The 27,040-nt window shown below is 46.0% G+C and overlaps 1 protein-coding gene across 1 annotated transcript in view; it reads right to left on the minus strand.

Annotated features, from left to right (window-relative positions):
- The window catches only part of SOS1 (SOS Ras/Rac guanine nucleotide exchange factor 1), a 556,506-nt gene that overhangs the window by 176,705 nt on the left and 352,761 nt on the right, over positions 1-27,040 (minus strand). Inside the window, exon 16 of the mRNA XM_085611592.1 lies at positions 12,091-12,253. Coding sequence (XP_085467718.1) covers positions 12,091-12,253 — 163 coding nt within the window. The remainder of the gene's footprint in view (positions 1-12,090; positions 12,254-27,040) is intronic.

Genomic DNA, 27,040 nt, shown 5'->3' on the forward strand with positions numbered 1-27,040 from the left:
TCAGAACCAGACATTACCGGGGATGAACCATCTAGAGGAGCTAGTCACTCTTAAGACTTCAACGGCATCGAAAATCTCGGCATCGGAAGAGGCCAACTCCCTGGAGCCATAGGCATTAACGGCATGAGCGATGTTTGGGGAAAGTGAGGTGGCAAACCTCCCAGGGAATATGCAGACAGACCCATGGGGCCAACAGGAGCACCAGTAGGGTTTGCTGCTCTGGCAAACAAGCCAAACATTGCATTTAAAAAATGCACCGGATCCGATCCCGGAGCCTGAAAAGCAGGATACATCAGATCTGATACCACATGCTCTGGAGCCGTTCAGCGAGGCACAAAATTCAGCTCTGGTTGCAGTGCTGGAGACCCCGGATCTAGAGGTGGAGTGGTTGACTTCGGCAACAGTGGAGGCATCTCATCTCTCGGAGTTGGCGGAGTCACTGCTCCCGGAACCGAAGACAGGGCCAGAGTCAGCGGAGTCAGAGAGATCTCATCCCTGCAATGGCGTCTGGGACACTGACTTCTGAGTCGTATCCGTTGGAGAGCAACACGGAGAACCATGGTGCCGCTTCTTCTTGTGTTTTTTCGAAGACCTAGCAGTGTGTGGAGTTGGCAACTTTGAGTGGCTCCTGCTTTTTGGCCATGCCCATGAACAATTTGGCCTCCCTCTCCTTCAGCACTTTTGGATTCAGGAGCTAGAGCGAAGTGCATGTCCCGACATCTTGGTCCGACAAGAGACACCATAAAAAATCTTCATGGGAGTCAGTGATGGACATCTGGCCCCGAACATTCTCTGCATGGCTTGAAACCAGACTTCCTCGGAGCAGTCATCTTTGACAGCAACAAAGTCACAACAACAGCAACAAAGAAACTCCCAGAAATGGAGAGCCTGGGAAAGGATTATGTTACTTACCCAGTAGGCATCTGTTCTTGGCATGCAGAGCTGTAGATTCACATGCTTTGCATACTCCTGCAATCTAGTGTTGGGTCTGGATGTTTGCAAGTTGTTTTTCTTCGAAGAAGTCTTTCCAGTCACAAGGTAACGTGAGAATAGAGTAAGTGAGTGTAGTAAAGAGATGTCCATGCGTAAATGATGAGAACTGCAACAACTACAGGTGCCCTGGGAGGTGGAAGGGCACATGTGAATCTACAACTCTACATACCAAGAACAGATGCTTATGGGGTAAGTAACATAATCCGTTCGAAGCATGTGTGCAGTGGATACAGATGCTTTGTATGGACTAGATAGCAGTGTTCTACCAAAGCGGTGGCTAACCAGTAGGTGTTTCAGTTGACTGAAAAAATCTCTTTAGCACTGCTTGCCCAACATTGGCTTGTTGGTGTGCTAATACATCCACACAATAGTGTTTGGTAAATGTATGTGGTGTAGACCATGTTGCTGCTTTACAGATGTCAGCTACAGGGATGTTACCTAAAATGGCAATAAATACCCCTATTTTACGAGTGGAATGTACTCTGGGGAAATAGATAGTTATTTTAGCTTTCGCGTAGCAAGTTTGAATGGACTCAACAATCCATCTTGAAATGTAATTTTTAGAAATAGGATTACTTTTGTGAGGCGGTGTAGGAGAAACAAACAGTTGCTTTGTCTGACTAAAATCTTTTCTTCTTTCGATATAATACAATAAAGCTTTCCTGACGTCAAATGTGTGAAGAGCCGGTTCTGATACTGAAACAGGTTGAGGAACGAACACTGATAACTCAACTGATTGGTTAATATGGAAAGCAAAAAACACTTTGGGAAGGAATCTAGGATTGGTGGGAAGAGCTACCCTATCTTTATGGAGTTGAAAGAAGGGTTCTTCTAAGCATTAATGCCTGTAGCTCACTAACTCTCCTTAATGGAGTGATTGCATTGAGGAATGCAACCTTCCTTGAAAGAAACTGTAAAGGACACTTGTGTAGTGATTCAAAGGGTGGTCCCATGAGTCTTAAGCGCAACATTAAGATTCCACACTGGTGCCGGAGGGATTCTTGGTGCTATAACTATTTTTAAGACCTCCATAAAGGCTTTAATGACAGGAACTTTGAACAAAGACAATTGCTGTCTGTTTTGCAAATACGCAGCTACTAAGGTGCAATCGAATAGATGTGTAACCTAGCCCACATTGCTGTAGGTGCAGAAGATAACAGACAATTTCATGAACAGAGGCATCTAGAGGTAGAATTTTGTTATTACAGTAGACAACAAATCGATTCAATTTTGCTGTATAGCAAGCTCTGGTAGCAGGTTTTCTTGCTTCCTTCAGAATAGTCCTACAGTCTGTTGGGAAATTTAAATATCCAAACTCCATGACTTCAGGAACCATATTGCTAAGTTGAGCTCCTCATGATTTGGATGCTTGATTTCTCCATGGATCTGAGTGAGGAAACTGAAGGTGAGATGTAGCTTTTGATGAGGAACTACTGAGAGCTCTAACAGGGTGGTGTACCACGGTTGACGGGCCCATGTGGGAGCTACCAAACTTAGTGTGAGTGATGTTTGCCTGAGTGTCCGAACCAGAAGGAGTGGCAGAAGTGGAAAAGCGTAGGCAAATATTCCTGACCAATTCATCCATGGGGCATTGCCTTTGGATAGAGGGTGTGCGAGCTTGGAGGCGAAGTTTGGGCATTGTGCGTTGTCTGCTGTGGCGAACAGATCTATTTGTGGATATCCCTATTGTTGAAAGTATGGAAGGAGAACTTGGGGATGAAGTTCTCACTCGTGTATTTGCTGTCTCCTTCTGCTGAGGTCGTTAATTTGATTGTCCGCACCTGGGAGGTGTTCTGCGAGAAGTTGAATCTTGTGATGGATTGCCCATTTCCAAATTGTCTGCAACAGTCATGACAGTTGGAGTGTGTCCCCTCCCCCCCCCCCCGTTTTTGTACATAGTACATCACTGTCACGCTTTCCGTGCGAACTAGAAAAACTATGCCTGTGAGATGAGAGTGAAAAGCTTTTAGGGCTAGAAATACTTCTAGAAGCTCTAGATAGTTGATGAGTAGATGTGTGAGTTTGTCATCCCAGGGACCCTGAATTGTGTAATGATGGAGATGTGCACCCCAAGCTGTGAGAGATGTGTCTGCTGTTAGCACGACTAGTGGAACAGGGTCAGTGAAAGGCCACCCTTTTGATAAATTATGTGGGTTCCACCACTGCAGAGAACGATGGGTGCAGCTGTCCACTAACCCCACATCTGTTAATTGCCCCTGTGACTGATTCCACTGACGTGCCAAGCATTATTGTACTGAAATCATGTGTAGTCTTGCATGAGACACTATTGCAATGCATGACACCATCATTCCCAGTAGCCGCATGTAACTCATGGCTGGCAAGGTTTGGTTGGTTTGGAACAGCAGCAATAGAGTTTGGGTATGGAAATTCTGGCTGCATTGGGGGAGGCTAGAGCCATCTGAGTGTTGAGAGTGCCTCCTAGACAGCATTGTATCTCTAAAGACTGTAGATGAGACTTTTGAATGTTGACCGTGAAATTGGTGGAGTAGGTGTAGTGTGTTCTAGACACATTTGGTGTGTGCTGGCTTTGATCAGCCAGTCTTCTAGGCACGGGAAGACATTAATTTGTTGTCTTCTGAGATGAGCTGCCACCACTGCTAGACATTTGGTAAACACTCTGGGAGGAGTAGTCACTCCGAATGGAAGTACTTTGAACTGATGGTGTTTGCTTGCGATCACAAATCTGACGTATTTGTGATGAGCAGGATGAATAGGAATGTGAAAATATGCGTCTTTTAAGTCCAGTGTGGACATAAAATCGCCTTGCTGTAGAAGTGAAAGGACTTGTTGAAGCGATACCATGTAGAAATGTTCTGACAGTATGTACTGGTTTAACTCTCTGAGATTCAAAATTGGTCTTAAAGAGCCACCCTTTTTGGGGATTAGAAATAGAGGGAGTAAACCCCTGAACCTTGGTACTGAAACGGAACAGGTTCTATGGCTCCCTTTTCTAAGATAGATTGCTCCTCATGTTTGAGTAACTGTAAGTCGTCTGACGATAGTCTGTGAACGCAGGGTGGAATGTTTGGTGGACTGTTTGTGGATTGTAGGTGAGCTCTAGGCAAAAACCATGTTGGATAAGGTTGAGCAACCATTTGTCAGTTGTTATAGATTGCCAAATGGGGAGAAACTGTTGAAGTGTTCCCCCAACAGTGGTTAAGTGATCGAGGGGATGTATGGGCAAGTCAATGTTTGCTAGGGGAAGGGGTGTTACCCGGTGTGGCACCTTTACCCCTACCTTTGGAATTGTTTCCTCTATATCCTCCTCTAAAGGGAAAGGATTGATTGTTGCCTTTATAAGAGGAAGCATTTGGATCTGAGGATGCTGTCTTAGACCCTGCTCTATAAAACGAGCGGCAAAAGGAGCCTCTATTTGATGGTGAATGAAGCGCACCCATGGAATTTGCCACTTCGGTATCTTTTTTCATCTTTTCTAATGACTGGCTGACTACAGGACCAAACAGGTGTTCCTTGTAAAAAGGGGGTGTTCAAAATGGGCTGTTGAACTTCAGGATTAAACCCCGAGATCCTAAGCCATGCATGCCTTCTGAGGAGGATGCTGGTATTGAACTACCTAGCTGCATTGTCAGCTGCATCTTAAAGCACATCTGATTGAGTAGTTAGAGATGAGTTTTCCCTCGTCAACTAACTGCTGTGCCTTAGTTTTGTGTTCGTCTGGGAGATTATTGGAGCAGTTGCTCCATCTCATCCCAGCGTGCCCTTTTGTACCTAGCTAGTAAGCCCTGTGTGTTTGCGATGTGCCAGTGGTTAGCGGCTTGAACAGCCACTCGTTTTCCTGAGGCATCAATAAGTTTAGATTCCTTATCTGGGGAAGGTGCATCCCCAGAGGTTTGGATATTAGTTCTTGTGTGCGCATTGGACACTACTAGGAGTCCAGAGGTAACTGTCCTTTGATAAACACAGGATCTGATGGTGAGGGTTTATATTTTCCATCTACTCTTGGGAGTTAAAATACCTGCTCGGACAGTCTTTAAAGATATCATCAGCATGCCTCATCATGCCTTTAAGCAAAGGGAGTGTCTGACTTGGCCTTAGTGTGGACCCAAGTGTTTCAAATATAAATTCCTCTTCTAAGGTCTCTTTATGTAAGGCCACCACATGATACTCTGCTGCTCTAGCAATGAGTTGTTGGTAAGCCATATTATCGTCTGGTAGCGATGGCTTTGCAGTGTAAAGCAGTGGTTCCCAAACCTTTCACTCCTGAGGACCCCCATTGAGTCACCACTGAAAGCCGGGGACCCCCATGCAATTTGTAGGATTTAAATTTCAAACATTAAAACAGTAATTAAAAAAAAAATAAACACGTGTGCATACAAAACAAATACTCGAATTACTAAGGATTTCGGGGGCATATTTACAAGTCCCTATCGCCATGGGAACGTCACTTTTAGCGATGTTCCTGTGGCAATAGGGGCTTCACCTTATTTACAAGGCAGCGTTAAGCCACTTATTGTGGCTTAACGCTGCCTTGTAAATAAGGCCCCCTTTCACGCAATGCTTAGCGTGAAAAAGGTGGGCAGTGGGAGTTACAGTGGGTGTTTCATTCCAACACCCATTGATTTTGACGCTGCCCTCTATTTACAAGGTCAGCTTAAATAGGAGACAGCACCCAAGTTAAGACCATGAAAACCTGGTCTTAACTTGACGAAATGAGGAGAAATGCCTTATTTCTCCTCGTTTTTGCTTTTTCCAACGGAAAAAGTAAAACACCTTTGATTGTTTATGTCAGGAAGGTGACCCTTCCTGCGCATAAACAATCTTTAATAAAAATGACGTTTTATAACTTCCATGTGTGCTGCATTAAGCAGCACATATAGAAGTGACAAAACAGCATTACAAAATTGTTCATGTGCAGGAAGTGGGAACATAGCAGCATCAGGATAATGATAGACTAGGAATAAACATATGTTGCTAACTTTTACCATGCAGTTTGCAAGAAGCTCTTTGATGACAGTTTATAGGACACTGCTAGATTACGATTGTCCCTTATGAATTGCACAGTGACGAAAGAATCTCTGTGACAAAATCAGTAACCCATTGACCTATGCACATAAAATACTGTTTTTTAAAATGCATTGTACACGTTCTTTGCAGTAGGTATATTAACTCTCTGTGTCACATTAGATGAGTCAAAGCTGCTACTGGACAAAACTCTCATCTCTCTCCAGCAGGTACATTAATCACTGGCATTTTCTTGACACTTTTAAAGTTGCTCGAAAACTGCTAATTTTACAAAGAACTTTGCAGTGCTTTTAAAATTGCTGGCTGAGGACCCCCTGGGAATGTGCCACGGACCCCTGGGGGTCCTCGGACCCCAGTTTGGGAAACACTGGGATAGACGATATAGCAGTATCTCCCCTAGCGGTGGTCACCTGTATCGGTTGCAGCAGTTTGAAATAAGGTTTTAAGGACAGCCTGACCCACAAAAGGTTGTTGCTTTACTTGTACATCAACACAATAGTGTTTATTGAAGGTGTGTGTTGTAGACCATGTGGCTGCCTTGCAAATATCTAAGGGAATGTTTCCTAAGAATGCCATGGAAGCCCCTATTTTGCGTATGGAATGCGCTTTAGGGGGAACCGTTAGTGTGCGTTTAGCCTTTTGGTAGCATATTTAGATACATTTAACTATCCACCTAGCTATCCCAGATTTGGAAATGGGGATGCCTTTATGTGGTGGAGAGAAAGCAACAAACAATTGTTTTGTGGAATGGTTTTGTTCTGTCAATGTAGTAAAGAAGGGCTCTTTTAACGTCTAAGGTATGAAGAGCTCTTTCAGCTACCGAGTCTGGATTTGAGAAGAACACCGGTAACTCTACTGATTGGTTAAGATGGAACGGAGATATGACTTTTGGAAGGAATTTTGGATTTGTTCTAAGAACCACTTAGTTACGGTGTAATTGTAAGAATGGTTCTTATATGGTTAAAGCCTGGATCTCACTTACCCTTCTGAGGGATGTGATAGCGATAAGAAAAGCCACTTTCCATGTGAGGAACTGTAGTTCGCATTTACGCAGAGGTTCAAATAGGGGTCCCATGAGCCTTGTAAGAACAATGTTTAGATTCCATACTGGAGAGGGTGGTAATCTGGGAGGAATAATCCTTTTTAGTCCTTCCATGAAGGCTTTGATCGCCGGTACTCTGAAGAGTGACAAGTGTTGTCTATTTTGTAAGTAGGCTGCTAATGCTGCTAGGTGGAGACGTATGGAGGAGTATGCCAAATTACATCTTTACAAGTGTATTAAGTAGCAAATGATGTCCTGGATGGATGCATCCAGTGGGTTTATATGATTATTAGTGCAGTAAATGGCAAAATCTTTTCCATTTTGCACCATAGCAGGCTCTAGTGGTAGGTTGAGGTAACCGAACTCTAGGACTTCAGGAGCCAGATCGCCAGGTTTAGTTGACCTGGATCTGGGTGTCTGATTTCTCCATGGTTCTGGGTTAACAAGGACGGGGAGAGATGCAGTTTTTGGTGTGGAACTAGTGAGCGTTCCAGTAGTGTTGGGAACCAGGGCTGGCGTGCCCATGTGAGAGCTACTAGGATCAGTTTGAGAGACTGTTCCCTGAGCTTGCGTACCACTAATGGAATGAGTGGGAGAGGCGGAAAAGCGTACGCAAATCTGCCTGACCAGTTCATCCATATCGCATTGCCCTTTGACTCTGGGTGGGGAAACCTGGTGGCAAAGGTTGGACATTTTGCGTTTTCGTGTGTGGCGAACAGATCTATGTCTGGTTGGCCCCATTGTTGGAAAAAGGGCAGTAGGACTTGATGATGTAGTTCCCATTCGTGGATCTGTTGAGTTTGTCGACTTAACAGATCGGCAATCTGATTGTGAACCCCTGGAAGGTGTTCTGCAAGTAGATATATTTTCTGGGGAATGGCCCATCTTCAAATGTTCTGTGCGAGCTGGGGAGAATGTGTGCCTCCTTGTTTCTGTATGTAATACATGGCTGTTATGTTGTCTGTCCGGATGAGGACAGCTTTATTCTGGAGATGTAGTTGGAATAATTTTAGTGCTAGTAACACTGCTAGCAGTTCCAGGTAATTATTATGGAGCATTTTCTGTTGAGTGGTCCATTTGGCCTGAGTGGTGTGGCCGAGGAGATGGGCTCCCTATCCTATGAGTGATGCGTCCGTTGTCAGCACTATCTGTGGAAGAGGCTCTAGGAACGGCCGCCCTTTGGAGAGGTTTGTTATATTCCACCATTTGAGAGAGCGATGTGTGCAGCTGTCCACCAACACAAGATCCGTGAGTTGTCCGTGAGTCTGATTCCACTGACGTGCTAGACATTCTTGCAATGGACGCATTTGAAGTCTTGCATACGGCACAATGAAGATGCATGATGCCATCATGCCTATGAGTTGCATGAACACTCTTGCTGGAAGAGAGTGTTGGATTTGGAATTTTGCGATAAGAGCTTGTATATTGGCTATCCTGGCTGGGCTGGGATATGCTAGGGCTGTGGAGGTGTTTATGGTGGCCCCTAGATACTGATGTATGTGAGAGGGTTGGAGATGAGATTTGGGATAGTTTATTGTGAATCCCAAGTTGTGTAAGATTTGGATGGTTTGGTGAGTGTGTAGAACACATTTGTTGAATGACTTGGCTTTTATTAGTCAGTCGTCTAGATACGGGAAGACTTGAATTTGTTGCCTTCTGAGATGTGCTGCTACTACTGCTAGGCATTTTGTAAATACTCTGGGTGCAGTTGTTACTCTGAATGGAAGGACTGTAAACTGGTAGTGTTGTCCGTCCACCACAAACACTTCCTGTGGGCTGGATGTATGGGAATGTGGAAGTAGGCATCCTTGAGATCTAGTGTGGCAAGGAAATCACCTTGTTGCAGTAGTGGGAGCACTTGTTGAAGAGTGATCATGTGGAAATGATCTGAGTTGATATACAGATTTAGGGGTCTGAGGTCGAGTATTGGTCTTAGAGTCCCGTCCTTTTTAGGGATTAGGAAGTAGAGTGAGTATACTCCTGTACCCTGATGTTCTAAGGGAACTGGTTCTATTGCGTGTTTTTGAAGCAATGAAAGAACCTCTTGTTTGAGAAGTGTAAGATGGTCTGGTGACACGGAACCCTGTTTGGGCGGTATGTGGGGTGGGGTAGTTGTGAGTTCCAGGCAGTAACAATACTGGATAATTTGTCTTACACACTTGTCTGTTGTGATGGAGTTCCAGACAGGTAGGAACTGTTTTAGTCTTCCCCCGACCGGAGTCGAATGGTCTGGGGGGAGTGGAGGAAAGTCACTGTTTTGTGACAGGGGAGGTGCGAGGGTCATTATTACCTCGACCTCTCCCCTTGTTGTTGTTTCCTCTGTATCCGCCTCCAAAATATCCTCTACTGGGGGATGTTTGTGTATTGGTTTTGAATGTAGAGGAGGTGTCCGTCCCCATATTTTTGGAGGCTCCTCTATAGAAGGAGCGCCGAAAGGAGCCACGTGGTTGGGGAGACTGAAATGCTCCCATGGACTTAGCCGTCTCTGTGTCCTTCTTCATTTTTTCAAGGGCAGTGTCTACTGCTGGCCCAAAGAGCAGTTCCTGATTGAACAGCTGACTAGTATGGTAGTTTGTACCTCTGGCTTAAAGCCTGAAATGCGTAGCCAGGCACGTCGTCGAAGGAGCACACTTGTGTTAATTGCTCTAGAGGCGGTGTCTGCGGCGTCAAGCGTACATTTAATTGCTGCATTTGAAATAAGTTTTCCCTCCTGAATAAGGTCATTTGCCTGGGTTTTATATTGGTCAGGCAGATGTTGTAAGAGAGTCTCCAATTGATCATAGTGGGCCCTGTTATAGCGTGCTAGGAGGGCTTGGGTGTTGGCAATACGCCAATAATTAGCGGCTTGTGCTGCTACTCTTTTGCCAGAGGCTTCTAACAGTTTGGATTCTTTGTCTGGGGGTGGTGTATCTCCTGCGGTTTGGGAGTTGGCGCGTTTCCGGGCATTGGAAACGACCCAAGAATCCAAAGGGAGTTGCCCTTTGATGTAATTAGGATCTTCAGGGGCAGGCCTATATTTCTTTTCGATCCGTGGGTTGAGAACCCTGGCAGGAACGGGGTCTTTAAAGACTTCGGGTCATGCTTTATGACTCCTTTAATCCTGGGCAGAATTTGGACAGACTTTTGAGACTGTTCTAAAGTGTCTAATAGGAAGTCTTCCTCTGTTGCGTCTGAGTGCATTGTGACGCCGTGGTATAGTGCCGCTCTATTTAATAATTGACCAAACCCCAGGTGATCGTCAGGAGGCGATGGTTTTGAGGGATATGGCTGAGGATCAGGCATGTCTGGTAAAGGGAATGCCCAATCATCCAATGGTGAGGTGTCTGGATCCGTGAATGGATCATGAGGGTCACCCCCACCCCCTAGGTCATCATCATCATCCTGAGGAGGTGGTGTATGTGATGGAGAGGGTATCGGTAAGGGTGGTGTAGGCAGAGGGGGTGGGATAGAAGGCAGTATAGGAGAGAAAGGAGGGATAGGGGATGTTGCAGAGTCCTTCCTGTTTACAAGAACTGGGGCAGGTGGTGTGTCCAGTTTCCGTTTTTTACATGGCACTGCGGAGAAATGTCCAGTCTTGGGGTTGATATAAATCTTTTTCTGCCTGGGATCTGGATGAAAAAGTTCTTGTTCGTCAGGAACAGTCTTTGGTACCGATTATTTCGGTTCCGATCGAGGTTTTGATTGATCGGTGGATTGTTTGGCTTTAGGAGGCGTATGAGAGGGCTTAGCCGGTGGTTTCGGTACCGATGATGTTTTCGGTGCCGATGTCGGTTTCGGAGCCGAAGTTCTATCTGTAGGCTTGGGAACCTTCGGTGCCGGTTTGTCTATTGGCCTTGGTGTTTTCGGGGCCGAAGGCGTTGGAGCCGATTTCGGTGCCGAGTGGTCTTTTGTCTTCGGTGCCGAGGGTGCCAGTTGGACAATGACATGCGGTTTGCTCGGTCCCAAGCTACTGGAAGGCTTATGTTTCTTCAGAGCCGAGCTCGGAGGCGGGGCTTCTGAAGGGTGTTTTCAGTCTCGACTGGGGCCAGCAGGCAAAGTCTTGACCAATGCCTTTGGTTTTGGTGGGGTTGGGGCAGGAGTACACACACGTTGCCCAGGAGTGATGGGGTCGTCTGAGTCGTCTGCTTCGGAAATTATTTGTAGTACTTCTGAATCTTCTACCGGGACATCGGGGCCTTCATCAAAGATGTCCTCTGGTTCCGGAGCTGTTCTCTGTGCCATGATGCGTCGTCGGGCCCTTCGATCTCGAATGGTCTTTTTGGATCGAAAGGATGCGCAGGCTGGACAGCTGGACTCGTCGTGTTCCGGTGATAGGCACAGGTTGCAGACTTTGTGGTGGTCACTGTGCGGAAATTTTGCTCCACACTGGGGGCATTTTTTGAAAGGCGTCCTTTCCATGAGCCGTAGGCCTCACGGCGAGGATAGGCCCAGTGGCACGCGTCGACGTCCGGAATCGAGCCGATGAAATCGATGTCGAGAATGAAGGTGCTTCGATGTTTTGTGTGAAGTTTTGCGCTTCGAAAAGCTTGGAATTGATATTTCCAACCGGAGCGGAAAAGTTGCATCCGAACCCAATTGCGGAAAAAAACAATCTAACGATGGAGTTGATGCCCATGCGCACTGTCGTCTAAGGGAGGAGTCACCTATCTCGTGACCAAAGACGACTTCCGAAGACAACAACAACCTGCAAGCATCCGAGCCCAACACCAGATGGCGATCTACTTTCCTAAGTGTGTGATCTGCAGCTCATATGCCTCGAACATATATATACAAAAACATAACAAATAAGTTGTAACAGAGAAAACACAACAAAATTCAGCTGCTCTGTTTTTAATGGTTTTAGAATTAATTTTACCATTAGAATTGCACTGTCTCTTTTCATTTCTGGAAGAACAGATTACTCTAACAGTTCAAAATAAAAGAAGACAACCATAACTCCTCATCTGTTATATGAAATCAAGGAGAATGTAGGAAAAATAACTATAAATGATGTAATAATGCATTTGAAACAATCATTTCATAGAGATAAACACTTTTGATTTTTAACCTACCTCAAAAGTGTTGTCCAGTCTGTAAATAGGGGAGGAGTTCATAGCACTGACAATCTCCAGCACACCATTAAAGTTGTTCAGCTCTTGAAATACCTGAAGTATTTCAATTATACGACTCACTACAATTACCCGTTCGTCAAGGTTTTCTGTTTCAACAATGCACCTAAAGGAAGAAAAACAAAAGACATGAATATGCAACGCAATGTAGAACATTTCCTATTTCAACAATGTACAAAAATTCTTAAGTTGTAGAACTAAAAAAAAAAAGTTTAAAAAACCACTTGCCAGAGTGGCCTGCCTTCCGAACTTGTACATATCACAGCCAGAGACGGATCCACAAACAAGCAGAAAGGCAGACATGTATATATGTGCACCCCACAAAACGCAAGTAAAAAGAACATTCTAGTCTTCTTCCTCTTATGCGTATTCACCAATCCGCACACTTATTGCCTATCAACTCATCATTAAGTCACAATCACAATCAAAATCAAAATCACAATGCTTGACTTTCCAGATCAGGGCGCTTTGCATTCTCTTATCCTGCTCATGCGCAAGCAGTGAAGCACATGGAAAGCAGACTCTCTTGAATGTTATTTACCACCCATCATCGCTCGCAAGGAGACACTTGGCAGATGGGACAACAGGAAAACTTCAAAGGGAAAATGTGAAAGAGGTGTGTGAGACAGTAAGAAAGATTACGTGTGTGTAGGGTGACTTATGCACGTCCAGCAGACAAGCACGCCATAAATATGGTAGGTCAAAAAAAATAGAGGCCAATAGAGAAGCATTCAAGAAATCAAGCGCACAGAGCACACCAGGAGGTAATCTGATGCTATTATGTGAATCGCAAGACAACTAACCTTCTTAAATAAACGTCACTTCTCTTGAAGCAAACCTCACCCTATGGTATAAAGGTGAACTGGGCATGGTAAAACTGCATACCTGGAAGGCTCATTCTGAACATGGAACATGAGGATACCCCCAGTGAGATAAACAAATCTACATAATACTTTTAATAAAAAATGACAAAAATGCAATTGCTCTTGCTTCTTGGAATGAAATAAGATTAAGCAATGTAATGAGTAAAAAAGTGTTGCTTCTTTGATTCAATCATGTTAACCATTATATGATGATTTATCAGCGGTCTTCTATTAAAAGTCTGTAAACATCCACAACTATACTACATGATCACATTTTCCCTTTTCACATGGTCAGTTCAAGCCCAAGGAATTTTTCATTTTCTAAATTTCAGCCCATTTTTTCAAAATCAAGTAATAACACACTAGTGTTGATTGATCTAGATGCAGTGTCTACTGCATCGAGGGCACATTTAATGGATGTGTTCATGATCAACTTGCCCTTCTGAATCAGATCACCTTGTATTGGTCAGGTATTTGCTGCATTAGGTTCGTCTTAGAGAGCCCTGTCGCACCTGGCAAGTAATGCTTGTGTATTAGCTATCCTCCAGTGATTAGCTGATTGGGAGGCAACTCTGAAGCGTCTAGTAATTTAGACTCTGTCTGGAGGTGTAGCATCACCGGAGGTCTGAGAGTTGGCACAATTCCTAGCATTGGTCACCACCAGGGAATCTAACGGGAGTTGGACTTTAATGTAGGTGGGATCATTAGGGGAGGGTTTATATTTTTTTCTCAATCCGAGGATTGAGAATCCTGGTCCTGGAAAGGGTCTTTGAAGACATTTAGAGCATGTTTGATGACACCTTTCAGCATAGGTAATGTTTGTACTGTCCTTTGTGACTGTGCAAAAGTGTCTATGAGGAAGTCTTCCTCTGTGGGGTCTGAATGCATTTGGACACCAGGATACTGGGCAGCCCTATCAATGAGCTAAGTAAACCCAATGTTGTCATTTAGGGGAGATGGTCTTGTTGGGTATGTATCTGTATCAGGAAGGTCTGGAGAATCTCCAGGGTCATTGTAGTCGTCCCATGTGTCCTGTGGTATATTAGTGTCATCATAAAGATCATTGTAAGGGTCAATATTTCCTCCCCCATCCTCTAGGTTATCATCATCCTGTGGTGGTGGTGAGTATGAAGGAGGTATGGGAGACTTTGGAGGAGAAGGAGGTTTAGAAGGAAGAACAGGAGAAGAGTGTCTTAATGGTGAAGTTGCACAGTCTTTTTTCTTCACAGGCACCTCAGGGATGTGTGGGGTGTCAAATTTCCTCTTGTTTTGCGGGATATTGACAATATGGCCTATTTTAGGGTCCACATGCAATGTTTTTTGTTTCGGATCGATAGGATCTGGGCGAAACAGTTCTTCCTCTTCAGTATTTCGCTACGGCGCCGACCTTTTCGGTTCCGAACGCGGTTTCGATTTCGGATCTGAAGCCTTAGAGGGGGTTTTCGAGTCCTTCGGCTATGGTGTCGAGTTCGAAATCTTTTTCAGATCCGAAGGTTGTCGATGTTTCTTCGGATCCGAGGCCTTTTGTTCTTTCGGTGCCGGAGTGCTCGGTGCCATGGCATTTTTGGGGGCAGCGGGAGTAGGGTGTGTTTCCACTTTCGGCTTCGACTGTGTTTTTGGGGCACCGACATGTGGCTTGCTTGGTCCCGAGCTGCCAGAAGGCTTCTCCTTTGTCTTCGGAGCTTCTGAAGTTTTCTTTCGGTTGCGTTTAAGGCCTTCAGGCGAAGTCTTGACCGGAGCCTTTGTTTTGTCGGGTGGGGTTGGGGCAGGGGCAGTTGTACTCACTCGTTGACCTGGAGTGATGTGGTCATAGGAGATAGGAGTCTGAGTCATCTTCTTCGGATACGATGTCGAGCTCCTCCGAATTCTCTGCCTCTGGAACATCGGGCCTTCATCGAAGAGGTCTTCGGGCACCAGTGCAGCTTGTTGCGCCATAAAGTGTCATCGAGCCTGGCGATCACGGATTCTTTTCTTGGACCGGAAGGAGGCCCAGGCTTGGCAATCATTTTCTTTGTGTTCAGGCGAGAGACAAAGGTTGCAGACCTTGTGTTGGTGGCTGTGTGGGAATTTAGCTCCACACTGGGGGCATTTTTTGAATGGAGTCCTTTCCATTAGCCATAGGCCCGAATGGCGTCGATAGGCCCAGCGGCTCACGTCGACAACCGGTATCGAATTAGAGTTAGCGTGTCGAAAGGCACGCGAACAAAAACAATACCGTCAAGTTTTCGATGGTTTGCGCGTCGAAAAGGTTAGGAAAACACGGTACCGGACCGCTGAAGTTACAGCCGAACCCGATGGCAGAAAAATACAATCTGAGGATGGAGTCGATGCCCATGCGCACTACGGTCCAACGGAAGAGTCACCTATCTCGTGACTACAAAAGACTTCTTCCAAGACAACAACAAGGTGCAAGCATCTGAACCCAACACCAGATAGCGATCTATGCAACAGTATGAATTCTGCAGCTCATATGCCTCAAACACTTGCTTTCTAAAAAACCAAAAAAAAACGCACACACAACTTTGGAAACCATCGCATTAAAAATTGAGGTGCAGGCTTTAAGCTGCTACAGTCTTTATTTATAGGTTTTTGGCTATCTGAAATCGCTAAAGTTATCAACGCATGCTTTTTATGGGGTCCCTGCGTCCATTTTTAAAGTATTTTTGATAACCTGTGCACAGTCTAGTATCTGTTTTTCATATATCTCTTTTTTTTTGTATGGCTATTCTCAGAGCAGAAAATGGCTGCGGTTTGTTTAAAATATATGTCACAGTTCATTTCTACTTATTTTATTGAAAATATTTGTATAATGCCAACTTAACTGTGGCCTCAACAAAGCGCTCCAAACACCAAAAATTAAGTTATCTTTAAAGGTCAGAATTCTTTCTCTGAATTTCCTTTATTTTTCAAGCCCCCACACCTTTGGTGGCAAACACTATCTATGCCTCACAGCGCTATATGTTTGCGATAGGGATGGCACCGTTCGCAAGCACACAATATCAGGAACATTTAACCTCCTCCATTGCCTCGTTTAAGCTTCCTTACTGTGAGTGCACAATAACCTTTTCACTCGGGCATTCACCAAGCAGGGCGAAACGTGTCCGTGATGGTGCGACGTCTTTGAGCGCATTCTTCCTCTGGGTCATGGAGTTTCGTTTACACTCCAGTGACACTGGATGACGTCATGCTTCCCTAGTCATTGCAACTAAAAAGGGCACTCCTCGTGCATGTTTTGCAAACTCACAGAGTCTGCTTGTGAGCACCTCCCAGGGTGTAAACTCTTGACAGAGTTAGTTTGGAGAGTCCCGCAGGAATGTGCACAAGGAATGAAAGAGAGCTAGAAAAACAAGCACTGGCACAGCCAATAGGTCTCGCTTTTGGGACCTTTTAAGTATTTAGTTATGCAGCACAATATCCTTGGTGCAACAACATCAACTGTCGCATGTCTAAACACTTATAAGGTCCCAAAGGCGAGACCTATTGGCAATGCTTGTTGTATTTGTGGGATGACTTCCTGGCAGGTTGTCCTTTTTAATCTGAGGTCTAAAATTGGGCGTAGAAATCAGTCGACCTTCAGTACAAGTTGAATTATATCCTTTGTTGATTTCTGCTCTTGGCGTTCTTTCTATTGCTCTCTTTTCCAGCACTTCCTCTACTTGCTTAAGTAGAAGATATTTCTTCTTTTGAATAGACCTTTTTTGGTCCCCTTGATGGAGGCACCTTGTCCAATTCTATGCAATATCTATTCAGGATCCACTTGTCTGATGTTTTTTTCCTCCACTCCTGAAGAAAGTTCTTTATTCTGCCTCCCACTGGTGTTGAGTGCGAGAGTCTGATTTCTTACTTTGCCTCCCACTGGTGTAAGTGACAGGCAATTATTTTTTTGGGGAAGTAACTTTTTGGTGGGGTTGTGCCTCCCCTCTGAAGCTGTCCCCTCCCCCGTGTTCTTTTGTGAAAGGATTAACTTCCTTGTTGCTGGTACTGCTGGTGCTGCTGGGGTGCTGAGGTTAAACTGCTTCCCTGGAACGCCTGGTGTGACGTTCCCGATTGAAAGCTAGCTGTCCCCACAGGCATGCGTGATGCCACTGTACCTCTTCGTAAACCTCCTTTAAACTGCAGTGCCTCCATGGACTCTGCGGTTTCGTTGTCTTTCAATAACTGTTTCAGGGTGTCAACAGGGCTCCCAAACAGCTTTTATTTTGCTGTAGGAAACTGGAATTGTATTGCAGTTGTCCCCCCCTCTTTGTGCTACTATTTGAACTACTAGGGCACTGAAGCCTGCTAACAAGGCCCCAGTGCCAGTGCGCTTTCCCTTAAAAAAATGTTTTAACAAATGTATTGGACCACCATTGGCAAGGCATTTAGCACCTCTGTAAGTCCCTAGTAAATGGTACTCCTGGTACCAAGGGCATGGGTACTAAAGAGGGTCCCTAAGGGCTGCAGCATGTATTATGCCACCTTAACCCCTTCCATGCTCATGACGGAACGGTTCCGTCATGAGCCACGGTTGAGCTGTGCTCATGACGGAACCGTTCCGTCATGAGCCCGCCCGCGCTCGAACCCTTCAGCACCGCGGCGGAATTCGCCCAGCGCTGAAGGGGTTAAGGAACCCACACACAAATTGCATGCAGATTGCCATTGAAGGGTGCTTGAAATGGTGCAAACCATTTTGAACACACAACACGGCCCGCTCCCTGTGTGCCATGCCAATGCACACTGCATATACTATAGCTAAGTCACCCTTAAATCAGGTCTTAGAGCCTTATGGCAGGATACACTATATTATAAGTAGGAACAAATCTGCATGAGCCTATATGCACTTATGATGTCTGGTTCCATTGTCATGACATTGCAAGTGTTCAGGAAGCCATCATAAGTACATGTACTGGGCACTGGTCATCACGAGTTACTCAGCGGCATGATGTCTTCATTGTAAATAATGGTGTTTGGTATCACACACTTCATCTCAACAAATCCATTCTAAAGGCAGTATTGGATTTGTCCTGATATGCACCCAGAGGGCACCTTAGAGGTGCCACCTGAGTACTACTAGTCTCTTAGTGTGCTGGCTGACTGGTATCGTTCTGGCCCCCTGCAGGTGAGAGCCCGTGTTCTCGAAGTCGGAAAGAATGCCTGGACTGGAGAAAGGTGTTCACACCTCCTCCAGCAGGATGACTAGTGTTTTAGCATATTAAGTCCAGAGGCTTTAAAGCCTCTACCGCCTTTGATATGCAACCCCCAGCTTCCCTCAGACCTGGGAGATGCCACCCCCTCCCTGAGGCCCATTTGGCACCAGGACAGGTGGGAAAATTAGCTAGTCAGAAGGTGTGTTACCTGAAGTGAACGAAAGAGGGGTTCCGCTATCTTGTTTTTGGTGGAACCAAGCACTGTGGGTCAGGTTTATGTGCACTCCCAACAGAAACTAGCTATAGGTGGTGTAGGCACCCCAAGGGTAGGTAGCCCATTGGCTACTACCTTACACTCCACTTAACAAAACAAAATTCAGTATTCAGATGCCCCTCTGACACCAGTAACTCAGATTAGTTTACAGGGAACAGAAGGCCCAAGAGCCAGAACACAAGAACAGTGGACCAGCCCCAGATTTGACACAAAACCCTGCGTGCCTGCTGCTGCCCGAAAAATTGCAAAGACTCAACTTGTCCTGCAGCTAAGCATCCTCCTAAAACCTTGGAGGGCTACAAGTACTTCCCCAACTAGTCAGCATCTTCCATGAAGTGGAGGAGCCACTTTCATGCAGTCTGCAGGCACCTACCGCATCTGCCCTGTACACTGTTCCGCTGACTACCGGGTACATTGAGGAAGCAGCCACCCAGCAGGAGGACTCTGTATCTCCCAGAGATCATCCCTCTCTACCCAGCGAGTCTGGAGCAGCAAGACCTTCCAGCACCAACACCTTGGGTACCAGAGCCATTGTAGCAGTCAAGGCTTGTTAAGTGTCCAATCCTGACACCAACTCTGCCAAAGCCGACCTACCAACAAGGGATGTCAGCATCACTGAGGCCGGCACCGAGAGTGGCCTTGCTGCCCTTAGATCAGGTTGACACCATGAAGTGAGAGCCTTCAACGAAAGCGACTCACCGGACAAAACACCTATGCACCAAAGCCCCACAGCCCGAGTCAACAGACGGTGCCCTCTTGCTCCAGAGACCTTCGAAAGCCGAGCCCCTCTGAGTTTTGCCAGTCACCACTTGCAGCTGTTTTCTTTTTACAGGTTTCTCCATCGACTTCAACAGGTAGTGTTTGAGGCTACCATCACGACCAGCACCTCTGCACCCGAACACACTAGGGCAGGTAAATCCTAACTGCAGTTGGTTCTTTGGAGCTTAGCCCCCTAAGTACCTTAAGTCCAAGAGCAACCCTGAGAATCGTTTGTAAGTGAACCTATGTAGTGAATGTTTCTCCCAAAGGATAACATTACAGTGTTTGAGGATTATGCCTCAAATCTGACATCTGTGATTTTCTACTGTTTTCCCTTTAAAAATCTAGAACGTCTAAAGCACGTCTGATCCCGATGATCTTGGTGTCTAAAATTATATCACAATCTGTGTTATTTTTCTACATTGGTCTGAAGTTTCTTCTTGAGTGTGTGTTTTATTTATTTGCTCTGTTCACCCACACTACTGCAAAGAGGGCATTTTGGATTATTAATTTAAGCCCTGTAAACCAATAAAGGACGTTTGGACTTTCTACAAAGTGTACCTCATTTTGGTGCACTACATAAAAAGCCAGATTCTTACACCAATAGGATACTTAGTATGTTAGCCTGTACCTTTGGCTTGAATCCTGATATTCTCAGCCATGAGTGACGGCCTACTATGATCCCTATCATCATCTGGCTGCTTGAGATGTCTGCTGCGTCCAATGCTGATTTCAGGCATGTGTTGGCAATGTTCTTCCCCACTTCTGCCAGGTGTGCAGCTCTCTTTTTGTACTGGCCTGGCAGGTGCTTCATAAGTTCAGCCATTTCATCATAGTGCTGGGAAGCATGTTTGCTCAGGAAGGCATTCGAATTTGGAATGTACCACTGGCTTGCTGCACTGTGTTCAAATTTTCTATCCAGGAGGTCCATGCTTTTCTTCTCCTTGTCAGGAGGCGGCCCCATGTTGACGGGATGTTGGCCCTCTTCCATGCTGTTAAGGTGGTGATCGAATCAGCCAGCACTGTACCCTTGATGAATGCGGAGTCCTTGGATGAATACTTCTATTTCTTCTCTACCCTTGGGGTCATGGCTCTACAAGTGGTGGGTTCTCTGAAAGCATCCCTTCCTTGGTCTAAGACGCTTAGAAGCATTGGCAGGAATTGGTTCCTGGCTTGCGATGGCAAGAGGGTCTCTAACAAGAAACAAGACTGTGGTCTTTCCTCCTGCAGCTGCACTCCATACTTGTCTGCAGGCTTCTTGATAGCCTGGTTATAAATGCCAATGTCCATCCAGAGGCGAAGGTCTCGACGGATAGCAGTCTAGACCTTCTTCCAGGGACTCAGTCTCCAGGTCCTGCCACTTAGACTCAGTGTAATCTGATTCCCCTGATACATGCTCTCTAGATGTTCCTCTTTGTAAAAGTGTTCCTCTTCTTCCTTCTGAACCTCTGGTGTCAAAGAAGGTTAGATTTCTTTGACGTCCTTCTTGTCCTGAACTTTAAGAGTCAAAGACTTTGGCGGTATTAAAAATACCTTTAAGAACTCAAAGTCTATTTGTTTATGACTCAAGGTGGCCATTTTGACCTCAAGGCGCCTTTTCTTCCTTTCGATTCCCACCGACCACTCTTCGGCGTGTTGAAGAACCTTCAGCAAAACATCCAGACCCAACAATGAAAAAAGAAATGATCTGAAGATGGCGATCAAAGGTGGGAGGTTCCTGGGGAGGGTGTACAATGTCACAGGAAGCACCAAAGGGGGTGTCAGTCGACGCTCAAGAACAACAAAAAACAAAAATAGAAGGAGGAAAGCAAAAAAGTGGAGAATTCCGGACCCAACCACCAGATGGCGGAATAATGCACGGCATGTGAATCCAGAAAAGAGTCCTCCTGCGAAAATTCAGAAAACTTATGCTGGGGCGTCTATCTGCCGAGAGCCGCACCAACCCACAGCCAGGGCCGGACTGGGAACCCAAAGTAGCCCTGGCAAATGTCAAACCAGCCCTTGTATGGTGCACAGTGTGTGCAGCAAGCGAGCCCGATCACTACAAAGAGGGGTTTTAAGGGTCTCTCCTCTCCCCAAGAAAATTTGGGAAAAATGGTGCATTCTAATAATAACAGACATTTGCAAAGCGCAAACGTTTACCTTTCGGGGAAATTGGCGCTATAGCAGCATTGCCGGATCCTTAAACACAAATACAAACCTACTTCTGCATCATCGATCCTATTCCATCCGGACTATGGCCCTTAATCCTTTTTCGGAAAGAGCCAGGTCTGTAGATTTTTCCCAAATCAGTTGAAATTTGCACTAGCTCCCAGGGGAGCTGAAAGCTTGTTCCACAATTGGGCAGCCTTTATCTGAAAGGTCCTTCCCCCCCCTGCCCCCACCTCCCTTTTCTGAATTTTGGGACACAGACTAAATTGGCAGATGAGGACCGCAGGTTCCTCTGTGGCCTGTAAATTCTGAATTCTCTTTGAATCAGCACGGGTCCTGATTTATTTAAGGCTTTGTAGACCACCCATATTGATTTAAAAACAATCCTTTCTTTTACTGGAAGCCAGTGTAGCTCTCTCAAAGAGCTCGAGAAAGTCGTATCTGGATTTAAACAGGGCAAGCTTTACTGCTGTTTTTACTCTATATAGGCTCTTAATTAGGTAGTCTGGTGCTCCCAGTAAAAGTGCATTCCAATAGTCTATTCTACACGAGACAGTGCACTGAACCACTAGCTTTCTTGCTGACTGGGGAAGTAGTGGTGGCACAATTTTCCTAAGATTCTGAAGTAATCCGCAACATGTGGCTGCTGTTTTGTTAATATGCGTTTCCATGGATAGCTTCTCATTCATGTACACTCCCAGATTTCAAACTACCCAAGATATCTTAAAATGATCTGTGCTGGTCCATGGCCAGAAATCATCGGGTGTAAATAAGGCTCTTTGGAGAAAGAGAAGAATAAGAACTTAGTTTTTCCTCCATTAAATGTTAACACATCTTTTTCAGCCAGCTTGCCATCTCTTTTAGGCAAATATGAAGCCCTACTACCAGGGAGTGGCTATTTTTGTCCAGAGACAAGAGTAACTATGTATCCTCTACATAGTTTACAAACGAGATCCCTTAAGACAGTGGTCGTAAATATATATTGAAGAGAATAGGGCTCAATGCTGATCCCCAAGTTAACCCGTTGTCTGTTCTCTTAAACTCCGAGAAGAAAGGAGGGAGTGACACACATTTGTAAATATGGAGTCAATTGTATCAGGTTTTAAAGCATAGTAAATGATGACCTTAATATGTACCAGGATACGACAATCTTTGTTGGGGCTCTTCAATAATTCCCTCACTATTACCCTCCAACACTGCCTCTCATCTCTCCATAGCCCCTCTCTGACATGTATTTTATTTGTTTTATAGCACCTCGCATACCAGTGTAGGGTGTCAGAGCACTTTAAATCACACACACATACAGAGGCAATGAATCGTACACACTTAAAACTAGGTATAGAAAATGCTAGATACGGCAAAGCGGACTACAAAGTGTAGGATTCACATGCCATCCATACTGGTAGGCACTTTTTAAGAGTGCGTGGGCTGGAGAAACAAAAGCTCGGGATTCAGAACATAACACAGTGGTTAGGGTTTACTTTAATTATAAGAATTTATTTTTACCCAAACAAACCTTTTTAGCAACATCAGGTTAATGAACGACAGGGGAAAAACATAACTTTTCAACCTGTACCATGCAGCTTGCAAGCAGTTCTTTGAAGGCAGTTAGTAGCTCACTGTGCTAGATTACGATTGTAACTAATGAACTGCACAGTAACAACAGAATCTCTGACAAAAGCAATAACTCACTGAGCTATGCACATACAAATTGTTCTTTGATATACATGGTACACATTCTTTGCAGCAGGCATATTACCCCTCTGAGCTACTTTGGATGAGTTAAAACTGCCATAGACAAAACTCCCATCTCTCTCCAGCAAGTACATAAATCAACTTGACACTTTTATTGTTACCTGAAAACTGCTGAATATACAAGAAACTTTGCAGTGCTCGTTAAACTGCTGCATTGCTACAAAAACGGCCCCCACTTACAAAAGCAACACCGCACCCTTCCAGCCTCCCGGGGAAACCCCCCATGCCTGGTACGGTCAGTCCTGCCTTGACCACAACTCTTTCCCTACAACAGACGTATACTGTCTTTATAGTTGGACACCTGGATGCCAAAACGACATCAACCACATTCGGAGGAAGGTAAAAGTTATTCAGCTGTTGCCACTCAATCGCCAGGCATGAAAATAGAGAATGAGAAGGCCCTGCTGTAGAGTTATGTCTCATTGCTGCAACAGCATATTCTCCCAGAGGGGCAGCGTGACCAAAGGACAGGTCCTCACACCAAGGAGTTCTGGAAACCATACTCTCCATGCTCAAGGCAGGGCCACTAGGATGACCTGGGTCTGGTCGGTCCTGATCTTCCTGAGAACTCGAGACAGGAGTGGTATTGGAAGAAAGGAATACAGGAGTCCTCAGTTCCACTAGAAGTGGAACTGGTCTCTGAGAGACACACCATGGAAACTCCAGCATGGAGAAGAGCTGACATTGCACATTCTCAGCGCGGTGTCAAAACAGAACAAGCAAAGGTTCTCCACATTGGTGAAACAGACTTGGGCCATCTATGGGTGTAACTGTCACTGGTGGTCCACTAGGTGCAGATGGCTAAGCTCATCCACCCTTGCATTTAAAAACACTGCCAGGTGATTGACCACCAGGAAAATTCCTTGATAGTCCAGCCATTTCCAGAGGTGCAGGGCCAACTGGCACAGGGTTTATGACTCCACCCTGTTTGTTGCACTACCACTTGGTGGTGGTGTGGTCCATTAGCACCTACACCACTCTCCCCTTGATGAATGGAAAGAAGGCTTTCAATGGCAAGAGGATGGCCCCCAGCTCCAGAAGGTTGATATGGAGCCGGGCTTCCTCCCAGATACAAGAGGCCTCTGATCGCCATCTCTGCCAGATGGCTATCCCCACCCAGAAGCAATACACTGGCCAACCCTGTCAGCTCTGGGAAGGTAATGGAGAAGGAGTCTGCCGTTGACCTAACTGTGGTCCAGCAACCACCACTGCAAATCTTTTGCAACCACCTCTGAATTATGGAAATGGTCGAAGAGATCCTCTTGATGTTGGGTCCACTGAGACTGCAGATTCCACTGCAGAGCGCATATATATGCCACCTGGTGTGCTTGACAACAGGATAAAGGATGCAAGATGCAATCAGCCTCAGAGTCTACCTCACTGAAATCCAGGACCGAGGCTGAAAGATCAGGATCATAGCCTGGATGCCCTGGAGTACCTTTTCGAGGGGAAAGCCACAAAACTGAACCATGCCCAGAATAGCTTTGATTAAGGTGAGCGTCTGAGAAGGAGTCAGGTGTGACTTGGTCACGTTGATAGTGAACCCTAAAGATGACAGTAGTCAGGAGGTGGCTGACGACTGCTTGGGATGAGCCTCCCTTCAACAGTCATCAAAGTAGCAGAAAACTGTAACCCCTGGTTTCCGAAGGTGTGCTACCACCGCCGCCATCACTTTCGTCAACACCCAACTGGCATTGGTGGCAACAAAGGGGAGCACCGTGAACTAGAAATGCTCCTACCCCATCATGAACTGCAGGTAGCTCCAAAAGGCCTGCAGGATGAATATGTGGAAATAAGCACCCTGCAGGACCAATGCCATTATCCAGTCACCAGGGTTACGCACCGACAAGACCTAAGCCAGAATGAGCATTTTGAATCTTTATTTGCAAAAGAAGAAGTTGAGAGGCCACAGGTCTAGCATAGGAAGAAGGCACTGATCTATATTCAGCACCAGAAGGAAAAAATGAATGACAACCATTTCCTACTTTTAGTGCTGTACCCTCCCGATAGTCCCTTTGGTCAAATGGGCTTGCACTTCCTGTCCTCCCACTTTGTCAGTCTCTTGAGGGGAGTGTGGGGGCAGCAGAAGGTGCGGAGGCATGGAATGGAAGAGCACTGCATATTCCTTCTAAACTATTTGCAGGAACCACATGCCTGATGTTATGGCCTGCCCACCCAGCAAGAATCGTCAGATCCTGCCTCCAACCGGGTGGCCACTCCACTAAGGGCATAGTAAATGGGCTTGGCAGGTAGGGTAGCAGGTTTGGTGTCCCCTTGACCGCGGGGGCAGTGTGCCCCATGGTCTCCACTGCTGGGTAGCTTGTTGAGATTGGATTGGCTGACGGTACGGGATGTCTCTGCTGAAGCCGCAAAAGGACCAAGAGGGCTAATGCGGCTGGCGAGATGGGGCAGATAAGCCAAGGGAGGCCCTAATCTCCTTGAACTACTCTAGAGTGGAATCTGCCTTGTCCCCAAACAGGCGAGTCCCATCAAAGGGGATGCCCATGAGGGATGACTAGACATCGGCTGAAAAACTGGTTGACTGTAGCAAAGCATGGCAGTGAATGAAGACACTAGTGCCACGGGCCAACCCCATGGATCGGTGGTGTTCAAACCACAGCAATTGCGAACTTAGCAGTGTCAAAATAGTTCTGTATAGACTGGGTAGGGCTGGTTGGAGATCTTCAGGAACACCTGGAGTACTTGAGCCACTGAATCCTAAAAGGTGTGGGTATAGCACCCTAGGAGACGGCTGGCATTCGCTGATCTAAGAGCCAAGCTGGTGGATGACAAGACTCTTTCCAAATGTCTCCAACCCTTTTGACTATCAGGGGAAGTAACTGGAAATATGTTTGGGTTTGTTCGACTTGTAGACGCCTGCAACACCAAGCCTTCAGTGGAGGGGCGATGGCATCCTGCGATCAGGTGTTTGACTGGGGGGGGGCCAGAGCAAGGTTTGGCCCAAGACCCCAATAAGGTATCCGCAACTGCCTCGTTGAAAGGGAAAGAGGGGCTCAAGGGATGTTTGCCTTGACAGGAAGACTTCTGTCAGAACATCGGTCTTGACCCCGAGGCTTGGGAGCTGGAGGACAAGGACATCTGACGCATATTCATTACCATGGCGCATTAAGCATTTACTTCAGTGGCAGGACAAAGGGGTGAGAGGAGACCTGACTCAGGGAGGTATAAAGGATACTAGCATCTTGTAGGTAACCATACAAATTCTATTCGAGGAATGGCTGCTCAATATCACAACCCATGCCGTAGTCATTGTCTGAATCCCTGTTGAACAGGGAATGCCAGGTATATATTCTCTCTTGTGGAGGCGTGCAGGATGAGTGGAGGAAGTGACTCCTTGGCACAAGCCGGGAACAGCCTCAGCCAAGGTCACAACTCTCCCCTGAGTCAGAGAGTACAATAGGTACCTCGTCTTCCACTGTCAATGGAGTTGGCGTCGAAGTAGCCAGAACCGTTGTGGACCGTACACAGGTGGTGGAATTGAAACTGGAGCCAGAGGCTGCCCCATGATGGGTTCAATAGGTCTAACTAGCACCGAGGGGGAACCGACCAGTGGTATTCCAGATGGAGGGCCTCTCAACTCCGTGAGGTCCAAAGGCATGGCAGAGGGAGACAGCAAGAATCTGTAGAATTGGAGCATGGCCTCAAGGAACTCACTGATATGTTTTGGAGTTGCAGATCGCGCTGGAAACTTGGGTTGTGCCGAAACAACTTGCAGCATAGGCTCCGTCAATGGGCTATGGGAGCAAAATCAAGATATGGTGCCGCTTTGCAGAAGAATGCTACTGACAGGAAGGGGCCGAATTCCACTGTGACTTCCAGTGTTTTTCTTCTTCAACTTACTCAACGACTTTGATCGAGATAATGACCTGCCTCTAGAATGTCTCCTGCGACTTTGGGCTCTGGAACAGGACCAGGCCTAAGAATTTAACTGGAACTGGTCTTGT

This window comes from Triturus cristatus, chromosome 6, assembly GCF_964204655.1.
Source record: "Triturus cristatus chromosome 6, aTriCri1.1, whole genome shotgun sequence".
Lineage (NCBI taxonomy): Eukaryota > Metazoa > Chordata > Amphibia > Caudata > Salamandridae > Triturus > Triturus cristatus.